General features: G+C 46.0%; 1 protein-coding gene across 2 annotated transcripts; it reads left to right on the top strand.

Moving 5' to 3' along the window:
* The first annotated feature begins 4,538 nt into the window (after positions 1-4,538).
* LOC129854944 (apoptosis-enhancing nuclease-like) lies at positions 4,539-11,048 on the top strand. Of its 2 annotated transcripts, XM_055922148.1 has the most exons (4): positions 4,539-5,351; positions 5,935-6,651; positions 7,231-7,431; positions 7,614-11,048. In XM_055922148.1, exons 2-4 carry the CDS (start codon positions 6,049-6,051, stop codon positions 7,812-7,814), a joined length of 1,005 nt encoding a protein of 334 aa, XP_055778123.1. In that variant the 5' UTR covers positions 4,539-5,351; positions 5,935-6,048; the 3' UTR covers positions 7,815-11,048. The 2 variants fall into 2 exon arrangements, with proteins under 2 accessions (XP_055778123.1, XP_055778124.1); XM_055922149.1 differs by lacking the exon at positions 4,539-5,351 and having other exon boundaries at positions 5,359-6,651.
* The last annotated feature ends 605 nt before the right edge of the window (positions 11,049-11,653 follow it).

Here is an 11,653-nt window from a genome sequence, read left to right as displayed (position 1 = left end):
TTATCTGCCGAAATTGATGCAACCCCTATTACTAGCCTGCTCAACTTCTCTTTTGTATCGTCTGAGATCCCCAAAGATTGGAAAGCGGCCGCGGTCATCCCCATCTTCAAAGGGGAGACACTCTAGACCCAAACTGCTACAGACCTATATCTATCCTACCCTGCCTTCTAAGGTCTTCGAAAGCCAAGTCAACAAACAGATTACCGACCACTTCGAATCCCACCGTACATTCTCCGCTATGCAACCTGGTTTCCGAGCTGGTCACGGGGGCACCTCAGCCACGCTCAAGGTCCTACATAACCTCCATCGATAAAGAGACAATACTGTGCAGCTGTATTCATTGACAGTCGAAAGCCTTAGCCAGGTCTATCACCACATTCTTATCGGCAGACTCGACAGCCTTGGTTTCTCAAATGACTGCCTCGCCTGGTTCACTAACTACAACTCAGAGTTCAGTGTGTCAAATCGGAGGGTCTGTTGTCCGGACCTCTAGCAGTCTCTAAGGGTGCCACAGGGTTCAATTCTTGGGCCGACTCTTTTCTCTGTATACATCAATGATGTCGCTCTTGCTGCTGGTGATTTTTTGATCCACCTCTACGCAGACGACACCATTCTGTATAATTCTGGCCCCTCTTTGGACACTGTGTTAACTAACCTCCAGAAGAGCTTCCATGCCATAGAACTCTCCTTCCGTGGCCTCCAACTGCTCTTAAATGCAAGTAAAACTAAATGCATGCTCTTCAACTGATCGCTACCAACACCTGCCCGCCTGTCCAGCATCACTACTCTGGATGGGTCTGACTTAGAATATGTGGACATCTACAAATACGTAGGTGTCTGGTTAGACTGTACACTCTCCTTCCAGACTCACATTAAGTATCTCCAATCCAACATTAAATCTAGAATCGGCTTCCTATTTCGCAACAAAGCATCCTTCACTCATGCTGCCAAACATTCCCTCGTAAAACTGACTATCCTGCTGATCCTCGACTTTGGCGACGTAATTTACAAAAGGGCCTCCAACACTCTACTCAGCAAATTGGATGTAGTCTATCACAGTGTCATCCTTTTTAACACCAAAGCCCCCATATACTACCCACCACTGCGACCTGTATGCTCTCGTTGACTGGCCCTCGCTTCATATTCGTCGCTAAACCCACTGGCTCCAGGTCATCTATAAGTCTATGCTAGGTATAGTCCCGCCTTATCTCAGCTCACTGGTCACCATAGCAGCACCCACCCGTAGCACGCGCTCCAGCAGGTATTTTTAACTGGTCACCCCCAAAGTCAAGTCCTCTTTTGGCTGCCTTTCCTTCCAGTTCTCTGCTGCCAATGACTGGAATGAATTGCAAAATTCACTGAAGCTGGAGACTCATATATCCCTCACTAACTTTAAGCACCAGCTGTCAGAGCAGCTCACAGATCACTGCACCTGTACATAGTCCGTATGTAAATAGCCCATCCAACTACCTCATCTGCATACTGTTATTATAATTTTTTTGCTCCTTTGCATCTCAGTATCTCTACTTGCACATTCATCTTCTGCACATCTATCACTCCAGTGTTTAATTGCTAATTTGTAATTATTTCGCCACCATGGCCTATTTATTGCCTTACCTCCCTTATCCTACCTCATTTGCACACACTGTAAATACACTTTCTTCTATTGTGTTATTGACTGTATATTTGTTTATTCCATGTGTAACTCTGTGTCGCTTTGCTTTATCTTGGCCAGGTCGCAGTTGTAAATGAGAACTTGTTCTCAACTAGCCTACCTGGTAAAATACATAAAAAAACATTCAGCCATCAGATTTGCCACCAATGCTCCTTATAGGACACATCACTGCACTCTATACTCCTCTGTAAACTGGTCATCTCTATATACCCGTCGCAAGACTCACTAGTTGATGCTTATTTATAAAACTCTCTTCGGCCTCACTCCCCCCCTATCTGAGGTATCTACTGCAGCCCTCATCGTCTACAAACTACACCCATTCTGCCAGTCACAATCTGTTAAAGGTCCTGAAAGCACACACATTCCTGGGTCGCTCGTCCTTTCAGTTCGCTGCAGCTAGGGAATGGAATGAGCTGCAACAAACACTCAAACTGGACAGTTTTATCTCAATCTCTTCATTCAAAGACTCAATCATGGACACTTTTACTGACAGTTGTGGCTGCTTTGCGTGATGTATTGTTGTCTCTACCTTCTTGCCCTTTGTGCTGTTGTTTGTGCCCAATGTCTGTACCCTGTTTTGTGCCGCTACCATGTTGTGTTGTCACCATGCTGTGTTGTCATGTGTTGCTGCCTTGCTATGTTGTCTTTTATGTAGTGTTGTCTCTCTCTTCGTGATGTATGTTTGTCATATATATATATATTTTTTTATCCCAGCCCCTGTCCCTGCAGGAGGCTTTTTGCCCTATGGTAGGCCATCATTGTAAATAATACTTTATTTTTCTTAACCGACTTGCCTTAGTATATAAAACACTCAAAGTAATGGATATGTGGCATCTATGGCCTCGGTTATACCTGGGCACTTAAATGCAACTTCTGTCATCCGATCACTCCAAGCTGCATTAGGTCTGGATACACGAAAGTCACATTGTGTTCACAATAGGTTATCTGCCAGGACGGGCATTGCGTTCGGAATTTAGTCTGGATGCAATCAGGCCACTGAATATGCACAAGCAATGTACAGAGGTGTGGGGAAAAGCACATTCTACACAAATTACCTTCATAATAACAAAGAAAATGTGTGTGTGTGTCTGATGGGAAATAAACTTTTATACAACCCAAAGGGGTGAGAAATTACATGAATATCGGTGGACAACTTGCTATGGTGACAAATTATTTACCATTTTAAACCATGTGTGACCTCTCACCTCACTGGCTGTAGAAGTGTTCTTCCTAACCAGTCCCTTAACAGTTCTCAGAATGAGCTCCACCCTCACTGGGTCATCAGAGGAGAGGAAGGCTGAGGAGGGATGAATTGATCAATCATTCAACAAGTCAGTAAAATAATGAATGTTGACAAGCTTAAATATCCCTCTCCCACCCATGGAGAGACCTATATACTATATCTTACCCTCCAGACAGTGGCGCAGCAGTGTAAGGCACTGCATCTCAGTACTAGAGATGTCACTACAGACCCTGGTTTGATTCCAGGCTGTATCACAACCGGCTGTGATTGGGAGTCCGATAGGGCGACGCACAATTGACCCAGTGTGGTTTTGGTTTGGCCAGGGTAGGCCGTCATTGTAAATAAGAATTTGTTCTTAACTGACCTGGTCAGTAGGGGGTGAGCCAATCATCACTGGTTCATACAAACACAGGACAGGGGCAAAAATGTACTTTGTTTCACCAGCCACTGTTGCAGGCCACTCAGATTACATTCCCAAAAAAACAGATGCCCATTCTTTGTAATGTTTCTAAAACAAGAAATGACCAGTGCATTTAACCAAAATATTAGATGAGACAAAATGTTCAGCTGCCCCTTTAAGGGCGGGAGGTTACCGTGGTAACGGGGCCACTTGAGTCGTGTCAGGTGTGTCTGTGAGATTTGGGATTTGACTGCTAGGACATCTCTTCGCTGTAAGTTGAAGCCTCAGACTCAAACTAACGTTGAAAAACAATCGAGCTTGTCGACAAAACAATGTAAAGAGCCAAGAAACAAGCGGATAAAGTCTCACATTGTACACTTTAGAGTATATAAGACCAACGTTTATGTCTGTGCACTGCGCCCCCAAAAATGAATTTATCAGCACTTCACTAAGAGCACATAGATCTCCTTTAAATCTCCTGCCAGGCAGTTTTGCCACAGATAGAACAATGAGAGGTGTTTGCTGCCTGCGGTGGGATATAGGATTCGTATTTATTTGTGCACTTAGCAGCAATGAAGCAACACAGCAGAAATACTTTGAAAACAGCTACTGCAGCATTTTTCTACAATAAATCACAACTCGCACATGGGCTCATTTTTGGCTGTTGACCATTTTTATTCGCAAATGTGATGCTCGCACTGTAGAGCCATGCAAGTTGACCACCTGCCAACGTGGCTGGTAAATTAAGACATTCTTACCCGCCAATACTTACATTTACCCGCATTTGGCTGGTGTTAATTTGATGCCCTGGACATAGAGCCTACTACTATAGAGATAAATAGAAATGGCGTCTTTTATAGGCACTATTCCCGCCATGGTTCGTAGGACAAAGCCTACATGGAAACGAATGGCGTTTTTGTAGCGTTTTTGGATAAACGCGGAAAATAAGGTCGGTGGTAAACACAGGCTTAGGATATATTATATATTTTGTTCTATGAGATACTCTTCACCAGCCAACGTCACTTTTTGTGGTACTACCTGGGATGGTACAGCCTGACATGGTACTTCCTTAGATGGTACAGCCTGAGATGATACTGCTTGGAATGGTATAGCCTGACATGGGACAGCCTGGGATGGGACAGCTTTAGTACAGCCTGAGATGGTACAGCCTGAGATGGTACTGCCTTGGTACAGCCTGGGATGGGACAGCCTTAGTACAGCCTGAGATGGTATAGCCTGGGATGGGACAGCCTTAGTACAGCCTGGGATGGTACAGCCTGAGATGATACTGCTTGGAATGGTATAGCCTGGGATGGGACAGCCTTAGTACAGCCTGAGATGGTATAGCCTGGGATGGGACAGCCTTAGTACAGCCTGGGATGGTACAGCCTGAGATGATACTGCTTGGAATGGTATAGCCTGGGATGGGACAGCCTTAGTACAGCCTGAGATGGTACAGCCTGAGATGGTACTGTAGCCGTGGTAGAAAGTTGATTTGCGATGTTCTGCATTTATCCGAGTGCCATCAGGTAGCCTGATTTCAGATGTGTCCATTTAAACAGGATTATTAAGGAAATTGTTTTTATTTATTTTTTATTTAACATGTATTTAAGGTAATTGCAACGCATGTAAACGTTTTAACCAAACTATTATATTAATCTGACTAGCCACAATATTCGCATTGTGTGCATGTAACCGTACTCAGTGTTTCAATCGGTTTGAATCAGATTTGAATGGTGGAGGATTATTGATAAAGTAATTAACTAACTGTTCTTCCTCTCCAGTAGAGGGCAACATTGTTGCGGTTTTTCAATACATTTTGTTGACGTGGATGTTCTTCCGTAAAATGACGGACAGTGGGTCAGGAGCTGGTATTCTTCTTTGATTGGTAGAAATACATTAAATGTATATTATATAACACAATCAGAGTTGAGTGCGAACCCCAAAGGCGGGATTTACCAGTGTACAAGCCAATCAGTGCCAAGTTATTAACATATGTAGAGTGTTCCGGACGGGCGCACATGTCAGTAGAGGTATGGTATGCTACCAATGTTTTAGGATATTTTTTTGTTTGCAAAGCGTGTTGGTTAATCAATGTCTTTATCAAGCTAGCTAAGCATGTGTCGTATGGTTGTGGTTTGACGGAATTTTGGTTGTTCATGTGATTTTGCCACGTTGGTAACACGTTGTCAGAGTACTCGCGTTAGCTCAGCCAATGATGACAGATACAATGTTGCTAGTGTTCGGGTCATGGTAAAACACAAACATATCTTTGGCATGTCTACTCTTAAAGGAAAATACCACTCAAACTATATTTTAATATTTGTTTCAGTAGTTCACTGATACAGTCCCAAAATGTTTTGCATATCGGCGGAAAATGTTCAAGATGTAGAACTTTCAAAATACAGTAACTGTTAAGCGTCACAGTGAGGTGCAAACATTTTGGGACTGTATCATCAGTGGACTAATGAAACAAATACTCCTGTTTTTTTGTTGTGGTTTCCTTTTAAGTAACGATGTGAGGTAAAAGTTGCAGATTCTCTACTTGCGTATCTATTCTTTAGCGTTTTTAAATATTATTTTATTCATGAGTTGGCAACATTTTCTTTGTTGCAGATATGATACTACATGGCAAGAACAATATTTGAAGCAGGGACTTGAATTGGAAGTAAAACCCATCGCAATTATTGGGGACTGATCTACAAGTATAGATATTTAACCCGGGACGCCATGCTCCTCCATACTGTAGAGAACACAAGAACATGGAAGAAGCATCAAAAGAATAATAAAATCAGCAATCTGAGGAAAGGGACAGAGGAAAACATTGAAATGCTGGACATATTACCCGAGAGGCACACCTGTCTAGAAGTTGGTAGCACCCTAAAACCCACAGACTCATGGACTAATTTGGTTAAATGTGGAGAAACCCCTATTGTACAGGGTTCGCTGATAGCTGCTTCTGGGGACAACGGGGTAGCCAACCTGCAGACTTCAGTAAGCAAAACGCTGGTTGCGGCTGCTTTGAGTGAACGATGGGAAGTGGACAGTGGGTTCTTGTCTGAGGCCAGCCCACCAGCTAGTGGACACCGTTCTTCCTGCCACAACACGTGCCCGACCAATGTGGTGGCTATAGACTGTGAGATGGTTGGCACTGGGCTAGGTGGGCGCACAAGTGAATTGGCACGCTGTAGTTTGGTGGATTACCATGGCAACGTCCTGTACGATAAGTACATCCGTCCGTGCCAGCCTGTGACCGACTACAGGACCCGTTGGAGTGGCATCCAGAGGCACCATTTACAGAACGCTCTGCCCTTCCCAGAGGCTAGGACCGAGGTGAGCAATGAGACCATAACCACCTGGCTTTGGCATTAACTCTTCTTTTGAGTCCTTTACTTTGTGGGAAAAAAGCAGTCTGTATGCTAGAAAGCCCAACTGGATAGTGGTCCCGTGTGGCTCAGTTGGTAGAGCATGGTGCTTGCAACGCCAGGGTTGTGGGTTCAATTCCCATGGGGGGACCAGGGTTCAATTCCCACGGGGGGGACCAGGATGAATATGTATGAACTTTCCAATTTGTAAGTCGCTCTGGATAAGAGCGTCTGCTAAATGACTTAAATGTAAATGTAATGTAATGGATAGAGGTTTCAACTGTTGGTCTCAAAGGAAAGGATGTGTGCAAAGGCAGCCATTTATGATTTGGTTATTTTGTGTGCATACTCTCGTTGGTAATTATTTTTTAAATTGAACCTTTATTTAACAAGGCAAGTCAGTTAAGAACAAATTCTTATTTACAATGACGGCCTAGGAACAGTGGGTTAACTGCCTTGTTCAGGGGCAGAATTACAGATTTCCAGGCTACGTGCCGCCCCAATGGTAATGGACACCAATACTAAACAGTCTGCTTTCCTTGTCCAGATACTACGAATACTGGAGGGGAAAGTAGTGATCGGCCACGCTCTGTATAATGACTTCCAGGCCTTAGACTTGACACACCCAGGTCACATGATCAGGGACACCAGTGGCACGCGTCTGCTCAGACAACTGGCTGGCTTCCCCACAAAGCGCTGCGTCTCACTCAAGATCCTGACAAACAGCCTCCTAAACAGGAAAATACAGGTGAGTGTTCCCTGCCGTCTAGGTGTTTTTTGGTGACCACTTTTTTTTAAAGCATCTTGAGGTTAGAGATCTGAATAGATGGATAGATCATAACAGCCTTGACAGTGTTTGGGTTGGTCAGCGGGTGTCAAACTTTGTCATTTGACTCTATGATGACCAATGATCTTTCTCTTCCCTAACAGGTTGGAAGAAAGGGCCACAGTTCAGTGGAGGATGCTCTGGCTTCTTTGGACCTGTATAAACTAGTGGAGAGGGAGTGGGAACAGGACATGCGAGAGAGAATGAGGGACTGGGACGTAGGCACTCTCCCAGACCCCGCTATCTCAAACCACTACATGCAGGACCAATACTGGCCAGAGGACTTGACTGAGGACAGTCGGTGAGAAGGCTGTAGGACAGTCGGTGAGAAGGCTGTAGGACAGTCGGTGAGAAGGCTGTAGGACAGTCGGTGAGAAGGCTGTAGGACAGTCGGTGAGAAGGCTGTAGGACAGTCGGTGAGAAGGCTGTAGGACAGTCGGTGAGAAGGCTGTAGGACAGTCGGTGAGAAGGCTGTAGGACAGTCGGTGAGAAGGCTGTAGGACAGTCGGTGAGAAGGCTGTAGGACAGTCGGTGAGAAGGCTGTAGGACAGTCGGTGAGAAGGCTGTAGGACAGTCGGTGAGAAGGCTGTAGGACAGTCGGTGAGAAGGCTGTGGGACAGTCGGTGAGAAGGCTGTGGGACAGTCGGTGAGAAGGCTGTGGGACAGTCGGTGAGAAGGCTGTGGGACAGTCGGTGAGAAGGCTGTGGGACAGTCTGTGAGAAGGCTGTGGGACAGTCTGTGAGAAGGCTGTGGGACAGTCTGTGAGAAGGCTGTGGGACAGTCGGTGGGGATATTACCCCTGGCCTAGTACTAAGTCAAAAGATTAAAGTTGCCAAGCCTGGCAGTATGGTTTAGTCAGTAAGTGTTTTTCTGACTATGGTTATTAACTCAATCATCCAAGCTGGGAGGGGTTGTCTCTTCATCCATTTGGTGTAGCCTGCAGCATTCAGCCCGGCAGCCGCTGGGGACGAGGTGTGTGTACGTACCCTTTAGCAGACGCTTTTATCCAAAGCGACTTAGTCAAGTGCGTACATTTTTGTGTATGAGTGGCCCTGGGAATCAAACCCACAATCCTGGCATTACAAGCACCATGCTGTACCAAACCATACAGAATCAGTGGGTCATTGCAACAAAGGTCTGGGGTAGAGTCAAGTGGTTCAATGTCAAGAATGGGTACGGTTTCATTGATTTTCAAAATGAGTGGCCTAACAATGCTCTACCTACATAGCCCCAGTCACACTTGCAGCTGAATGAATTTTGCCGTGTGAATTCAAATGGACGCGCACACGTCGACTTTTATGCCCACAAAGGCACAACAACTCCTCTCAGTTTGAATGTGGGCAACGGACATGCAGGTGGTTGCACACCTTTTTGCTAAAATGGATGTTATTGATGGTTTTTGCACTTGAAACTGAAATATGTTGGTAAAATGTAAGCTATGCATCTTATCCTTTCACGAGGTTGTCTATGGTAAATACATATATTAGGAAATTGGCTTTATGAGGAAAATTGTTCATCTCTATCAATGATTTGAACTGGGAAAGTGGGAGGAATTAAGAAGCAGGCTTGATGATAATTGGGAATTCAGCCTGTGTGTTGAGTTTGACGTAACTTGCAGATACTATCTTCCAAGACGGCGTAGCAGTGTAGACGTCTTTGTCCTGTCGTGTCCCGTGTCCCTTGTATATATCTTTTTACATCTTTTTCTTCGCATATCTTTTAAAAATACTTTCTTAAACCTCAACTTCTAAATACTCTCCTGCAACCCGCCTCACCCAATGTGGCGTGGATCTGCTTTTTTTCTAAAGTATTTCTATTTACTTCTGATCTGGAATCCATCTACTGAAGATAGCCAGCTAACTGCCTACCAGCTATCAGTTAGCAAACCATTGCTAGCGGTCATCAGCTAACCTTTAGCTCGGAAAGCTCTCGCTAGTTCGAACAACGTGACTAAAACCAGAGCATAACGGACCTATTTCTCTCCATATCCCCGGATTCCTACCGCAAACTCTGAACATTTTCATCTGGATCTTCGCAACTAGCTAACCACAATCCCGGGTGACCACTCCTGGCTAGCGTTTCCATCCCGGAGCAGGCACCGGAGCAGGCATCAATTAGCCTGAAGCTAATTGGCTAGGGCTCCTGTGCTACCACTGAAGCCCACTCCTGGGCTACAAGACCCGGACCCATTTACTGCCGGTACGGAGCACGGAACCCCGCCTATCCTCTACGACTGGAATACCGACATAATCTGCCCGGGGACTCCAACAGGCCCCTCAGGCGTGACGCCCGCTGAAGGCCCATTCTGCTAACCTACTAGGCCTGTTAGCTACCTAGAGCTACCTGGAACCCTACTAATTCCACGACTGGTCTATCGACGTCACCGCACGAAGAGGCAAAAACAGACTTCCCCCCCCATCGCGACGTCCCCCAAAGGCTAACTTGCCTGCCCCGGTCTGCTAACTGCTAGCTTATCTTGCAGCTAGCGCAGCCAGGAAGCTAGCACCAGTTAGCAAACACAATTCTACAATTCACAACCTCTCTTTCGCCATCGCTATCCGGCTTGGATTCTCTGTCGACACGACCACGTCTGGTTTGCAGACGTGCCCTCAACCGGTGCCCTCAACCGGCCTCCGTCTGAGCAGACCCCCTCCGTCTGAGCAGACCACCCCCCCGGGCTACTAACTTTAAACGCGTGCTAGCTTAGTGGAGGCCTCACTACTCCATCTACGGCTGCCCCCTGGACACTATGATCACTTGGCTACATAGCTGATGCCTGCTTGACTGTCCATTAATTCACGGTACTCCATTCTGTTTATTTGTGTTTTATCTGTCGGCTCTGTGCCTTAACTCAGGATCTGTGTGTAGTTAATCCGACCCTCTCTGCCCAGTCGTCGCCATTTTTACCTTCTGTTGCTGTGTTAGCTGACTAGCTGCTGTTATTTCACCTGCTGTTTTAGCTAGCTCTCCCAATCATGACCTGCAATCACTTTATGCCTTATTGTATGTCTCTCTCTAATATCAATATGCCTTACATACTGTTGTTCAGGCTAGTTATCATTGTTTTGGTTTGCAATGGACCCCGTAGTTCCACTCTCCGTACCTCTGATACCTCCTTTGTCCCACCCCCCCACACATGCGGTGACCTCACCCATTGAGACCAGCATGTCCAGAGATACAACCTCTCTTATCATCACCCAGTGCCTGGGCTTGCCTCCGCTGTACCCGTGCCCCACCATACCCTGGTCTGCACATTATGCCCAGAATCTATTCTACCACGCCCATAAATCTGCTCCTTTTATTCCTTGTCCCCAACGCTCTAGGCGACCAGTTTTGATAGCCTTTAGCCGCACCCTCATCCTACTACTCCTCTGTTCCTCGGGTGATGTGGAGGTAAACCCAGGCCCTGCATGTCCCCAGTCACCCTCATTTGTTGACTTCTGTGATCGAAAAAGCCTTGGCCTCATGCATGTCAACATCAGAAGCCTCCTCCCCAAGTTTGCCTTACTCACCGCTTTAGCACACTCTGCCAACCCTGATGTCCTTGCCGTGTCTGAATCCTGGCTTAGGAAGGCCACCAAAAACTCTGAGATTTCCATACCCAACTATAACACTTTCCGTCAAGATAGAACTGCCAAAGGGGGAGGAGTTGCAATCTACTGCAGAGATAGCCTGCAAAGTTCTGTCATACTTTCCAAGTCTATGCCCAAACAGTTCGAACTTCTAATTTTAAAAATTAATCTCTCCAGAAATAAGTCTCTCACTGTTGCCGCCTGCTACCGACCCCCCTCAGCTCCCAGCTGTGCCCTGGACACCATCTGTGAATTGATCGCTCCCCATCTAGCTTCAGAGTTTGTTCTGTTAGGTGACCTAAACTGGGATATGCTTAACACCCCGGCCAATCTACAATCTAAGCTTGATGCCCTCAATCTCACACAAATCATCAAGGAACCCACCAGGTACAACCCTAAATCCGTAAACATGGGCACCCTAATAGACATTATCCTGACCAACTTGCCCTCCAAATACACCTCTGCTGTCTTCAATCAAGATCTCAGCGATCACTGCCTCATTGCCTGTATCCGCCACGGGTCCACGGTCAAACGACCACCCCTCATCACTGTCAAACGCTCCCTGAAACACT

The sequence above is a fragment of the Salvelinus fontinalis genome, chromosome 5, assembly GCF_029448725.1.
Source record: "Salvelinus fontinalis isolate EN_2023a chromosome 5, ASM2944872v1, whole genome shotgun sequence".
Lineage (NCBI taxonomy): Eukaryota > Metazoa > Chordata > Actinopteri > Salmoniformes > Salmonidae > Salvelinus > Salvelinus fontinalis.
Note: the sequence above shows the minus strand (reverse complement) of the source record. Positions and strands in the feature narration are given on the sequence as shown.